The sequence below is a fragment of the Odontesthes bonariensis genome, chromosome 3 (genome assembly GCF_027942865.1).
Source record: "Odontesthes bonariensis isolate fOdoBon6 chromosome 3, fOdoBon6.hap1, whole genome shotgun sequence".
Taxonomy (NCBI): domain Eukaryota; kingdom Metazoa; phylum Chordata; class Actinopteri; order Atheriniformes; family Atherinopsidae; genus Odontesthes; species Odontesthes bonariensis.
In genome coordinates, this window is record NC_134508.1 from 21,209,262 (window position 1) to 21,223,218 (window position 13,957).

Consider the following 13,957-nt stretch of genomic DNA (forward strand, 5'->3'; position numbering starts at 1 on the left):
CAAATAAGAAAACGACACCTTGCTCTAGCCATGAGAAGATTCGTGATAAAACAACAACAACAAACTTGTTTATGAATATTGCACAACATAGGCGGGCTGCGTCTGACGTAACACGCCGATGATGTTTTGGGGAAGGAAGTGAAAGGGGAAGACAGAAGCTGTGGGTAGTAGGTAGTTAGCTGGCTAGAAGGCAAGCTCCAAAGCAAAGTGCCAAATTTATACACCCGTTGTTGATAATTTTTTTGGCAATTTACAACCCAACTTTTTTCCTTTAGTTGTTTTCCTAAAGGACATCACATTTTTGTAAAAATTTACAACGAGGCATCGCCACATTAACGCTAGACAACGAATAGAGCTCGGGAGAGCTAACTAGCTAACGTAACGCCTAGTTAGCCGCTGACGGTAGCTGTCCTGAACAATAACAGCTAGTGAGCTCACAGCCGGCTCTGACACGGTCCAGAAGTCGCTTCTCTGGTGCTTTTCAACTTCAAAGTAAGTTTTTCTTTTCCCATAGCATACAGATAACGATGATTGTATTTTTAATTCCTGCTCGATCAGCAGTGCGGTCGGCGTCTCGTTAACATGACGTTGAAAAAGCTAATGGTCGTGCAGTGTTTTTCGAGAAGCTGGTTGGCTAAAACAAGGCCGGCCTGTGGCTCTTCTGGGTCGACTCCAACAAGTAAGGAGTACCGGAGAATCGAGCTCAGCACCGCACATTGATGCCATCTCCTCTCTGTGTTGACAGAGAATATTCTAGCTCTCTAAATGATGTAATTTTCATTAGACGTTTCATTGAACAATTCAAAGAGGGAGGAATTGTCTCCAAAAATTATTAATATTTGGATAGTTTCTGAGCAATGACATTTCCATGGGTTGACATTAGACTCATCTGTCAACAGGCTGTGGGAGAGGCGTGCTACATATTTCTGTTGTTGTGTTGCCAAGCAGTCGGACGTTAAATACTTTTTGTTTCGTTTGTGACTCACTGCTTATGCAGGAACACGTCGTTTACTTTTATTTATGTGTCGAGCTGTGTCAGTGATGTTTGGGCTGTTATGCATTGTTTTTACAAAGATCTGCATCAACGTGCTGATTGTATTTTTATGTTATGTTTTATGTTGCACTGTAACTTAGTGATGTTGTCCCCTTTGAACGTCTCTTTTCATTTTTAAGACCTTGTTCAAAGCCATCATGTGCTCACGGGGACTGTGACTTTGCTTTGTTCCTCATTTCATTAGGTTAGTATCAATTGCTGCTCATTAATATGTGAGTAGGTCGAAAACTAGTAAATTAGCATATTCAGATAAATAGTAGATACCACCAGCATGAGAGAGGGGTTAAAACCGAGTGGACAACGATGTAAATATGAGTCTGTTGGTTAAATCTAGCTGTTCACAGGGTGAATGGAAACGTATACAGTAATATTAATTATGCTAAATGGTCACCTTCAAATCAAATAATAGCTGTCGGGGGCTATGTAGAATTGTGTGAGGCTCTCCAATGTGGCCACAATGCTTATTAATTGTTAGGATAACATGAAGCCTGAAATATGATGCTATCCAAACATAGAAATACCTCAATACCTTCTTTTTAAAATACAGCCGTATTCCCCCACTGTATGAAGACTGAGCTGTCCTGCTGTCCTGGGATATTTGTTTTTAATGATTAATTGCAGACATTGGCAGCTACTCCCACCGTGCATTTAGCTCATCTCGGGTTACTCGGTACTGGAGGGTAACGCTGCACACTTCTCTGTTAGTTTGGCTCAGCTGTAATTTGGTTTTAACTCGTGGGTTATTTTAATATAGTTTTGTTAGGCACAACTTAAGCAAATAGTTTGTGATTTCCTATTTAATACAGTCTTACAGTTCAAAATCGAGTGTTAAACTATGGCATCTTGCTTTTGATGAAATCCTTACGAGCTCATGGCTCTTAATGGCGTTTAATTTTGTGATTATCTTGAAATTATAAGAACTGCAGCAGCCTCTGTCTTTTGTAAACTAGTTAACCAGTAAACCGGAAAATGACTTAACTTTATGATATCATGTACTCTGTACTCCGCCTTCCAAGTCTTTAGTTTGTTAAAAGTTTGTCTGTTGGTGTGCATTCCTGATCCGTGTCAGAGGTGAGTTGTAGCTGCTCTCGCCCAGGATGTACAGGCAGAGGGGAATTTTGTTGGGACTTTAGCTCAAGACAAAGTATGTCATGGTTTTCGATACACATTTCTCAATATGAATCCATGAACAGTTATGTAACCGCTACTGGTGCAGTTTATTTTGATCAAGTACATCATGTACACTTGGACATAGTGAATGGCAGTGAAGTTGGCTTAATTTTCCGTGACACCACCTTCTAGAAACCATCTGCTCTTGTTTTGGATAATGGAAAAATGGCAAACGCATTCATTCACATGAAAATTACTTCATGTGCAAAACCTAAACATTAAAGTTGTTCCAAGTGTCACGGCATGCCACAAACTTCCATATACTAGGCTTTTACTTTTTTATAAAAAGTGTCTTAGCTTATTGTTAACTAAACTTTCCACACCTGGCATGTAGAAAAGAAATCAATGCTCTGCTGCGTGTCAAAGGTTAAATATCTGATCTCAGATTCTTCTGTAATCATGTGACTGTGGTTGGGGCTCACCTTGCCTCCAGTAAGCGGCTGTTGTTTATGCCTCCGTCAGCTATTCTGTGCCACAGTGCTGTAGTCACTGAAGTGTCGGGCCTGTTCCATTCAGATAGAAAACAAGTGAACTTTTCAGTTCTTGGTGATAATTTAAGTGTTTTGGGTTTCTTTTTAGGGGGGGGGGGGGGGGGGTTTCTTGTGACATGGATTTTGGAGTATTAAACTATCCCAAAGTTAGGAACAGAACAGTTTGTTGGAGAAATCGCATTCGAAATGATACATGGATTTATACCTTTTCTCCACAGACCATGTACAGAAAATAACTCATATGTGTAGTGTTATTTGACTCTTAAAACTTTCTAAATATTTACTATTATTTAGGTATTATTGTCAGACAGCTTCTTCTGCTGCCGTTCCCACAGACACACAGTGTGCATACCTACAGTAGATATTCCTAGTTTCATTGCAATGACTGTTTACATGACACAAATAACACAGGGGTGTGAGGAAAGATGGAGCAGCTTCTTATGAAACCACTTTTTGTTTAGTCTGTTTTGCGTATTTGTTCACGAAAATGGTTCACTGATAATCCTTCAGGACTGGAATGGATTTTTCCTGCCCTGCAGCACAGTTTCATCCATCAGAAACGCACAATATCAGTTCACCACTGATCAGAGTTTGACAGAGCACAAGAAAATGTTTGCTTTTAGTTCTGTTTACTGACATTATGAGCTTATGAAGGATCTATTCTTTTTGTTTGGTTGTTTTTCTGTTTTTTTTTGCCTAATGTCTGAAAAGCACAACTGTGCTATAAAAAAGTGCAATAGTGCATACTATGTTCACCATATGTTATCGTTCACGTTTTGTGCGATCATTTTATTTAATTTTAATGAGAAATTATCGATATTATGTCCTCACTGAGCAGTTGCGTGCATTTGGGTGTTCAGAAATTACACAATTTGACCTACTGTGAACATTTACTGGAAGTTGAGTGACTCTGTATCACCATGATTGGTCTAAGCCATATAGTTATAATGTGCAGAATTTTTATTGGATAAACCACAATTTGGGCAAATATTTGTAATATGCTAGTTTTGTGCATATTACAAAGTATGTTAACTATATGGTTCGTGTTTTCACAGCAAGTCACACCATAAAGACAGCTGAGGTCATCTTTACATACTGTTGTATTCTTTATTATCCTCTTTGATAGTGTGCTGAGAGCAGCATTAACCTGTTGTGGGCTTAGTGACAGTAATGTTACCAAGGAGTTGACCCTATAAAAGAGAAGTTCCTGTAGAGTGTGTGTGTGTGTGTGTGTGTGTGTGTGTGTGTGTGTGTGTGTGTGTGTGTGTGTGTGTGTGTGTGTGTGTGTGTGTGTGTGTGAGAAGGAATGATGTGCTCCTCGTGATTTTCCCAACGGCTTAGGAAGCACATGACTGGAATGAGCAACATTCAGATCTTATTGGTCTTGAAGCATGAAACTCCGCACACAGATCTATAGACTAATGTGTCCCAATAGGCTGGTGTGCCATGTTAATATTTATTGTCTCTGAACTGAAGTAACTTGTGATCAGGTTGTGACGTGCAACGACAAGGATAGGAAAGCGTTTGAGTCTAAACTTTTATGTCTTTTCTATTTCTGCAGCTGTGGAGGTATGACATCCAGGAAGAAAGTGCTCTTGAAAGTCATCATTCTGGGTGATTCTGGGTGAGTCACAACATGGCAAAGTTTTCTTCCACTTGTCAAAACCAGCAGAGAATGCAGGGGTGATCATCACTGCTCTAAAAATAATTTGATGGGAAAAACCTACAAGTCACATTAGCTTTCTGTGTGGTGTGTGTATATTCCTTTGTGTTACTTCCTTATTGGCAGAGGTTGTGCCATAAGCTGTCTCCAGGCAGACTAAAGTCTCTGCCTCTGTCTGTGCTTATTTGCTGAACTTGTAGGATTCAGTCTCTGCCATTATCGTGTTGCTCTGTCCTGCACTGCTTTTTTTTAATTCATTTATTATATGTTAGGGAAAAACTAAAATAACCTAATTACAGAGTCAAACACAATAAGAACCAGGAACATTTAGCTTTTTTCAAAGGTACTTGCACACAACTTTAGTTCAGCCGTCCACAAATCTTGAGTCAGTTATATTGGTTGGGTTTCCATCTATATTCTTATTGAAGATACATATTTAAAAGGTCACTGGTAACAACATTTTCTTAGTCTTTATGTACATTAGAGCAGATTAAACTTCTAATGCTGATCAGTTGTGACATAGCAAGCATGACTGACTCTAGAGAATACACACAAACAAAAAAATGCTTAATAGAAACACGTTTCTGAGCACACCCTTTTTTCTGTTATAAACGGCCATGGTGACTGTTTTTCTTTTTCCTTTACGTCTTTCTGGTTTGTGACCATTAATTTGTTTATTACATCCAACACATTTACTGCCATTAAAGAAGCTGAATAGCTTAGTTTATTCAAACCGAGGGAGTGGAAAAATTCCTGGAGTGCATTTTCATCGAAGGAACATTTCAAAAGTTCACTTTGAATTCAGGTGATAGTTGGTTAGAAACAGCTGTCATTCATCAGGTTGAGTTTTCTGGATCTGTTCTCGTATTTGTTTTTTTTTATGTAGTTGTTTTCACACACACTGGAGTCTTGAAATCTGGAGCGGTGGCATTCGTAAAATCTCAAGTACAAGAGTGGGTGAGACTAACATTACAGCAAATATTCAGGAGCATTTGCTGCGGCCGTGCAAGTGAGCATGTGTGTGTGCGCTGGTGAGTTTGTTCTTTCTGCTTACTTGCATTCAGATTTCCTCTCACTCCCAGCTATTGTAGATCCGTGCATTGTTCACATCAACATAACAAAGAGCCTCGTCTGCTATTCTCAACATGTTGTAAAGGAAATGCAGCGATTTCTACGGCATACTTTCTGCGTCACATGCTGCCTCCTGCAAACACCCGTTCCCTCGCACCTCCTCTCTCACATCTGTACACCAGGAGAGCACATCTCCAGCAGAAAGCCTCCTGCTGTGATGTACGAACAGTAACAGCACATTCTTCTGAATATCTCTGATGTTCGTGTGTGACAGTGGCTTATGTAACTGGAAAAACATGGATAACCTCATTATAATTTCAGTGATGGTTCAGTTACTATTTTTACTTGAGTTAAGATACTCTAAGCGACCTCTTACTGAAGTGGTTCCTTTTGAGAGGTGGTGTGGACGATCAGGTTTTAATTCATCTGTCTTTGTTGCATTTGTACTTGGCTTAGCTACCCGTTACATACATAAAATGAGTAAAAACTTAGAACTACATTCTTTTTAGGTAATTCATTTATTGTGAATCGCACTAGTTTTGCTCTTAGCTGTTTGGTTTTGGAAGGAAATGCACTTATGATTTCTTGTGACCTGAAGTTCTTTTGCCTACCGATGTTGAACGCACTTATTGTAAGTCGCTTTGGTTAAAAGCGTCTGCAAAATGACTGTAATGTAATGTAATGTGATTATTAAATCTTAATCTTATTCTTAAGTCATTTAATCGGTGCATATTTCATAGTGACTATTAGCTTTGTTCATTTATATTATCCTGCTGTTTGTTGTCTTGCCAGAGTTGGAAAGACCTCCCTAATGAACCAGTATGTGAACAAAAAGTTTAGTAACCAGTACAAAGCTACAATAGGAGCAGACTTCCTGACCAAGGAGGTGATGGTGGACGACCGGCTTGTTACGATGCAGGTATGGTTACACCTGGAAGCCTTTTAAAAAGGAACAGAACTTGTAGAATTTCAATCATTGAAATGTTTTGTTATTAAGAATTGTTTTTCATTTTCTTTTACTCTGATGTAATATGGTCATTTCCTCCTTCTTTCTTTGTCAAGATCTGGGACACAGCTGGCCAGGAGAGGTTCCAGTCTTTGGGTGTTGCATTCTACCGTGGAGCAGATTGTTGTGTGCTGGTGTTTGATGTGACCGCGCCAAACACCTTCAAGACACTCGACAGCTGGAGGGATGAGTTCCTAATCCAGGCCAGCCCTCGAGACCCTGAGAACTTCCCCTTTGTGGTGCTAGGCAACAAGATTGACTTGGAGAACAGACAGGTAGTTATCAGGTTCAGATACCTGGGAGACAAAGGCCAAATCCAGTGTCGTAAACTAACACAAATGATTTAGTTAACACATTTACGTGATGGGCTGCATGGTGGTGTGGTGGTTAGGCACCTCACAGCAAGAGGGTTCCAGGTTTGAATCCCAGCTGGGGCCTTTCTATGTGTGTGTTCTCCCCGTATATGTGTGGGTTCTCTCCGTGTAACTCCGGCTTCCTCCCACTGTATTAAAAACGTGCATGTTAAGAAATAGAATGATTATTTCTGTACTGTTTGTTATTTTTTAATTTATTTTCATGATGTGAAACAGCATTCAGGTAAACATTCACTCAGTGGGGTTACATGGCACTGAAAGGATCGGATAATTGGCTAAATTACAATAAGATTGAGTTATTAAGTGCATGTAGACACCTTAATCTGACAAGAAATTGGATCAGATCGCATTACTCGCGATCGGATTAAGACCCCGAGATAACTCGGTTGAAAGTCAAATTAAACGTGTTTGCAGACGGGTGAAGCGCGTGGTGAATTGGACTTTGCGTTCTGCGCATGCTCAAGATTTTTTCCTGTGGTCGGAAGTCGGGAGAGACGATATTACAATTGTCAGCGTCAGAAAGAAACAAACAACGCGATGGAGAATGCGCCGTTGTGCATCGCGTTTGTGCAATAAGCATGCTCATCACAAATGAAATGTAGAGGGACATAGCTTCATCTTGCTCTTCATTTTCGCCATTTTCGCGAATGCCTGAGTTTGATTCGATTCATTCACCGCCATATATCCAAGGATAATTACCCTTGCTCAACTCATTCTTATTGTAATTTAGCCAATTATCCGATCCTTTCAGTGCCATGTAACCCCACTGACTGTCTTGTTAAAATGTCGTGTCCTCTGGAAACCTCTTTGAGTCCACCATAACCATTATTGATATATTTCATACTGCTCATACACACAGGTGACCACCAAAAGGGCTCAGGCTTGGTGTCAGAGTAAGAACAACATCCCCTACTTTGAGACCAGTGCCAAAGAAGCCATAAATGTAGAACAGGCATTCCAGACAATTGCACGTAACGCCCTCAAACAGGTGAGTTTACAATAAGAGAAAACGGTGAGCTCTCATATTTCGATATCGCACTCTTGTAAAACGAGTATAATTGAGCTCTGAAAAGTGTGTTGGTTTCACATGACTTTTTTTTTTTTGTCTCGATGCTTCATAGGAGACAGAGGTGGAGTTGTATAATGAATTCCCAGAGCCCATAAAGCTGGATAGGAATGACAGAGCTAAGCCTTCTGCAGAAAGTTGCAGCTGCTGAGGAACAACTTGGACCATCTTCTCTCTTGGCTTTCTGAAACACCCCGTCATCACCCTGTTACATCACCTCCACCTCACTCCCAGGGAAATGACTCCCCTATTGGTCTTCCTCCTTCACACACCACTGTTCATTCCATTGACACGACCCCCCCACCCCCACCTCACGCAGTACGCTGCATATGGATGTATTCCCTCCCACTTAGTACAAAAAGTAATACACTAGCGTACTCTTGTATAATATGATGACAAATCCAGTGCCCAAAGATCACATGAGAGAAGAATGACACCCCCTCTGACCTCACAGTCTCTGACTTGGTAGCAAGTGAACTCCTGTCTGGCCCCCTATTTGACAGGTGTTGTTCCTGCTCCTGACTCACACTGAGAGGGCAAGATGGAGCCATGTTCAAAGAGTGCAGTTGATAACTCTGGATTGACTGGCTGATCCTCTGCAATGTAAGACGATGTTGGCTAATGTCAGCATCCCAAGTATCTTATTTTCTCGGTTTGCTTTCCTTTGCCTGTCTGTTGAGAAATAATCTAGTAGAAGTATATGTATATTTTTTTAATTGGCTGGTGTTATTTTCAAGCCAATCTGAAACACATACTTGTTTTTGCACTTTCATGTTTTTGCCTTTAAATGTTGTAGAGGGATGACTGATTTTGGGCAACGTCTTCTACCACATGCCTTTTTTGGAAAGCTTCAAATTTATACCTCTGGCTGTATTTCCCCCTCAAATATCTCCCAAGAATCTTTCGGACACTCTGGTGATTGTATTGCCTTTTCCCCATCAGGATTAGATTTTATAACTGCCTCACGCTGCAGAACATATGTTACTGTGTTACTAAAAGCTGATAAGGCAGTCGCAACATAAAATGTTAATTCCTCGATATATTAATTTTTCCGTTTATGTAACATTACCTGTACTGCTACTATTTCTGCTGTATGTGTTCTGTCCTTCATCAAATGTCTCTCAGTGCTTGACAATTACGGTATGCTCCACCAACACTGCTTACACCTGTCTTCTGTCATGTCTTTGTTATAGCTGTTCTATCTATCTGCTTGTAGCTCAGGTTGGCTAAGTACTTAATATTTTTAACGGATTGTGTACTACGGTGTATAGATGGTAAAGGATAGAACTGAAATCAATGTTTTCTCTTTACATGTAAAGAAAATATCCAACTATTTGCCCTTGTATTACTCCTTCTCCTTACAGAAAACATAACTGCAACGCCAATGTTGTTAAAGAAAATTCAAACATCGAATAATAAAATTCTTGAATATATCAAAAGTTTGGCTTTTTTTGTGTGTGTCAATTTCCTCTATCATTTTTTTTTTCTTCTCAAACGATATTGTATCCAGAGACTCCTTTTCATATGGGAATTTTTGCATTATTAGCGCTGTTCTTATACAAGTGTTTTTCGCTTACTTGGACTGATTGCTTCTCCTTGGGACTGTAAAGGTGTTCTCACAAGGTTCTCAAATAACAACTTAGCTAGCTATCGTCAAATAACTTGTTCTTTAGTGATTTGTAAAGCTTCAGGCATAGCAAAGGTCCACCTAAATTTGAAATAAGTCATTTGCTTTCCGTATCCTTGAAGAACAGCAGTGTGTTCAGTTCCAGGCAGGTTTTATTATTTTTTTTTTTTTACATTAAACATTTTACCTATTGTAAAAGGATTCAGGTGTAACATGATTGTTAAGGTGGCGTGACAGTGAGCAGCATGTACAGCACTGAGACCCCTACAGCAAACAATCTCTATAAATCTATGTTTACTCAAGTGTTTTCTCCGTCTGTTAAGAGCCTTCACTGGTTTAATCAGCCCAAAAGGAATACAAAACGTGTATTGTTAATTAAAGGAGGTGAGCCAACTGCACAGACATCCAGTGTGTCTCAGTATGCTGTGACACTGGGAGAGTTTTACCTGCACAAATGTTTCATGAATCATTTTACTGTTGTGACGAATCAGACGTGTTTGCTACAGAAAAAGTGTCAAATTAGCACAGTCCAGTGTACAGATATTCAGATTTTGTCATTGGAACTGCACCTGCTATAATAGATGTATTAAAAGAAACAAAAAAACAATCTGCCTTTTAAAAGCAATACATCAGCAATAAAACTGAGAGTAAAGACTACATGAATTTCCACTGTGAACTGCACAAAACTTTGCTTTTGCTCACTCTCGCGGAATTCAATTATGTCAGTATAAATTCGTTTTTATAGGACAGACACGACTAAAAGAGAAAGAGAAGGGAAAATAGCTTGCCAATTCTGTAAAATGTAAAACCTGAACCTGAAGTGCGTTCATAGGTAACCGCCATTCATTTCCGGTGTGTTTGCGGAAAACGCGAAGAGTAGCTACTTCCGCCTTTAGCCGCCTCTCCTGATACTGAGAAATGGTAAGATAAAATAGACATATATCCAAAATAAAACGTCACAGTTGAATTAGTTACATGTGTTAGAAGATGTCGGTAGTTATTTTTCGCTGGTTATGTACCAAAACTGCATTAATGTGGGCGTACTTAATTTTTCTACGGGTCATCTTTGAGGAAGCTATGGAAGCTATTAGCTAACAGGCTAACGTTAGCTGATCGGTTTTCCATCTAAAATGGAGGTTATAAGAGCTATGGTCATCTTTCATACTGACGTTGTTACTTAAACAAATGTTTTTACTATACGTTGGGTGAGTGGTCGTCACTCTGTGAGTGTAACTCGCTGCTAAATGTAGGACTTCAAATGCAGAAGGAAGGTTGCATCTGATTAATACTGCTGATAACAGCTGACCTGATGAAGATGATGATACCCCAAATGTTAAGGTGTTACACCCTCTGAGGCGGCTTTGTTGCTCCCAACAATAATAATGATAATAAAAATTAAGATAAAACTGCTAAGTCCATGCTTGAATTTATAGATAAAGACTTTACATGTCAAGCTGTCATGTTGGCTGTCAGTGTCCACAGGAGGCAGATGTTGCAACAGTGAGATATTCAGTGTTTGTGTTTAAACTGATTCACAGTCGTGAGTTCAGGTTTTCTAGTGTTGGAGATTTTATTTAGTGTGTTACAGCGAGGTCATCTCCACAGAACCACCTCTGATTCAGCTCAACCATACAATCAATTTTAGGCCAGTATCAGTTTGAGAATTTAAATTATCAGTTCACGTTAAATCATTTGATGCTTTTTCTAGAATAATTCCTAAAAATAAAACACTTTTGAAATGAGTGTGTTGGATTTATCAAACAACTGCAACTTAAGTACTGTACTGTACTGAATGTGCACTTCAGTATGAAACATGTCACTGCTCTCTGTTGGACAAAGAGTGTAAAGGCACTTCTCTAAATAACACCAAGCATATATTTGATATTTTACAATTCTCATTGTTTTACTGGTAACCTTAAAAACAGCATATGGTCACTAAACTCAGTTCTACTGGGGTATGATTTCAGACGTTCGTCATTAGCAATGATACCCATCTCCTTCTAATTCTCAGACAGCAACCTTGCGTCCATATCTCAATGCTGTGCGTGCCACGCTGCAGGCCGCCCTCTGCTTGGAGAATTTCTCCTCGCAAGTGGTGGAAAGACACAACAAGCCAGAGGTGGAAGTCAGGTGAGCCAAATACCAGAACTGTGACGGTAATTTTGAAGGACTTTAACCTTTTAATACCGGCCAAGTGATGGCGTGACATAATACTAATAGTGTGTGTTCCTTCTCATATCCAGAAGCAGTAAAGAGTTGCTCCTCCAACCTGTAATCATCAGCCGTAATGACAAGGAAAAGGTTCTGATTGAGGGCTCCGTCAACTCTGTCAGAGTCAGCATCGCTGTCAAACAGGTCAGTCAAGGTTCTGTGGGTTGACCCCTGCCTGTTTCACACAGACGGTTTCGAGGCGGAAGTGATGCACATTCAAAGCGTATGAGTGTCCTGTGTGAAAGTAGAGTTAGATGGTTACGGTTGATCCATTGCTGACATGCCTTGCTTCGTTTAGACAACAATCTCACGCAACGCTAAGCAGCCTCTGTTTGATTTGTGCGCTTCATCAAAGTGGAACTACGGCAGCTTAATGAGGAAGTCGTTTGTGCCGTTCAGGTGTGACTACTGTGTAAAAAGTTTGCCGACTCAACAGCTGCCAGAAGTTGCCGCTAATATGAAATCCCAAATCTCTGTCATCCCTGATCTTCTCATTTTATTCATTTGCTGCTTTAGGCAGATGAGATTGAGAAGATTCTGTGCCATAAGTTTATGCGTTTCATGATGATGAGAGCAGAAAACTTCTTCATTCTGAGGAGAAAGCCAGTGGAGGTAAGTTTACATTGAAAAGGAGCTGGTCACACTTAAAGGGCTCCGACTCTAATTGATTTAGTAACGGATGATGCTCAAAATAGCCTAAACTACACAAAGATGTAATGTGAAATGAAAATGTAATTTTGTGGCATGAGCAAGACATTGCACGTGAAAGTTTGGTGGACACTGTGGTCAGGGTCAAACCGAAGGGATGCAAATTATATTTTTTGTGTGTGTACACAAAGCCCTGAATGACAAGAATTGGTCAGAGCTCTTGCATTCCTGTGAACTCATTGAAACACCCACAGAGCACCACTTCTTCTAGAAAAGCTGCATTTGAAAACAGCCTCCTGAAACTCGAGGGTTTTTAACTCTTTAATGTTCTCTCAACCCGATTTGATTTGATTGGAATATAGTGAAATGTATTCTTATTGGCTTGAATTGGACTTCATCTTTGAAGTGCCTCTAGATGTTTGTTATGATTTAGTGCTATATGAATAAAATAGAATTTAATAATGGGATTCCTGATTACAAATATTCAAAGTGACTACAGTATACTGTAATTTCACAATACTTAGCTCAAGCGAACATGTGCATGAGAGATTCTTTTAACACTTCTGTTTTCACCTTCCTTCCTTCCTTTCTTCCTTCCACAGGGCTATGACATCAGTTTTCTCATCACCAACTTCCACACAGAGCAGATGTACAAGCATAAACTAGTGGATTTTGTCATTCATTTCATGGAAGAAATAGACAAGGAGATCAGTGAAATGAAGCTCTCTGTGAATGCCAGGGCTCGTATTGTTGCTGAGGAGTTTCTCAAAAATGTGAGTTAAGTGTTCATCCTTTTTTTGATGTCCAAAAGTTGAGATGGTTAAGTTTTAATATTGGGATGTATGCTGCAGGGTTTTCTATTCTGTGTCGGTGGATATCACGGACATTCATTCTTATTACTAAGTTACCATTGTCAAATAATTAACGTCAAATCGGTTGCGCATTTCTTTTTTGTGTGTTTCCGATTTTGTGCAGTTGTGACGTTGTCGTCTTATTTTCGCAGTTCTGAAACAGGAGACCTGGGAACACATTCCTTTTGCAATCTTGGCCGTCACTGTGGCGATTTCCCGTCGCAGGGCAGATCACCGTAAACCTGCTCGGTCAAGAGAAGTAAAGAAACATAGGATGCACAGTAAGACCGTACAGGCCAACAGGGTTCCACCTTTTTAACCTGAAAATGTTGCTGTGCTCAAAATATTGATGTTTGTACATAATGAATATTCACACCAGACATGAATATCTGCCTTTGGAACAGTAGAGGTCGGGGCAGGTCCTTAGATATTTGCCATCCTTATTATATGAGCACAGGATAAAATTGACTTTTTTTTTCCTTTTTGGACTGTTTTTGTTTTTTTTCCAGATAATTTAAATGTTTTTAAATATATATAAATATATTAGGATTATAAATTCAATTTTGCTATGTTTTATTACCACGAACCTTAAACTCTGAAGGCAATCGACTTTATGTTTCTTGTTTTATTTCACAAGTAAACAAAGATAAATAAATTTAAAGTATGTATACTTGCTGGCAATGAAGATAATAAAAACATTGTTTACTTTGTATTCAAGTGATTTA

General features: G+C 39.5%; 2 protein-coding genes across 2 annotated transcripts; both read left to right on the forward strand.

The window, feature by feature from the left end:
* Positions 1-129: 129 nt before the first annotated feature.
* Positions 130-9,334, forward strand: LOC142377129 (ras-related protein rab7-like). Its single transcript, XM_075460939.1, has 6 exons — positions 130-492; positions 4,277-4,339; positions 6,242-6,368; positions 6,512-6,730; positions 7,689-7,817; positions 7,951-9,334. Exons 2-6 carry the CDS (start codon positions 4,287-4,289, stop codon positions 8,044-8,046), a joined length of 624 nt encoding a protein of 207 aa, XP_075317054.1. The 5' UTR covers positions 130-492; positions 4,277-4,286; the 3' UTR covers positions 8,047-9,334.
* Positions 9,335-10,372: 1,038 nt separating this feature from the next.
* Positions 10,373-13,942, forward strand: arpc4 (actin related protein 2/3 complex, subunit 4). The gene is made up of 6 exons (XM_075460944.1): positions 10,373-10,443; positions 11,534-11,652; positions 11,766-11,877; positions 12,250-12,345; positions 12,984-13,154; positions 13,385-13,942. The coding sequence occupies exons 1-6, from the start codon at positions 10,441-10,443 to the stop codon at positions 13,388-13,390; spliced, it is 507 nt and encodes a 168-aa protein (XP_075317059.1). The 5' UTR covers positions 10,373-10,440; the 3' UTR covers positions 13,391-13,942.
* The last annotated feature ends 15 nt before the right edge of the window (positions 13,943-13,957 follow it).

Excerpts from the sequence above, each read along its gene's own strand:
- LOC142377129 (XM_075460939.1), top strand. The coding sequence starts at position 4,287 with ATGACATCCAGGAAGAAAGTGCTCTTGAAAGTCATCATTCTGGGTGAT. Across the intron at positions 4,340-6,241 it reads ATCATTCTGGGTGATTCTGG|AGTTGGAAAGACCTCCCTAA; the intron begins GTGAGTCACAAC and ends TTGTCTTGCCAG. Across the intron at positions 7,818-7,950 it reads CACGTAACGCCCTCAAACAG|GAGACAGAGGTGGAGTTGTA; the intron begins GTGAGTTTACAA and ends GATGCTTCATAG.
- arpc4 (XM_075460944.1), top strand. Across the intron at positions 11,878-12,249 it reads TCAGCATCGCTGTCAAACAG|GCAGATGAGATTGAGAAGAT; the intron begins GTCAGTCAAGGT and ends TTGCTGCTTTAG. Across the intron at positions 12,346-12,983 it reads TGAGGAGAAAGCCAGTGGAG|GGCTATGACATCAGTTTTCT; the intron begins GTAAGTTTACAT and ends TTCCTTCCACAG.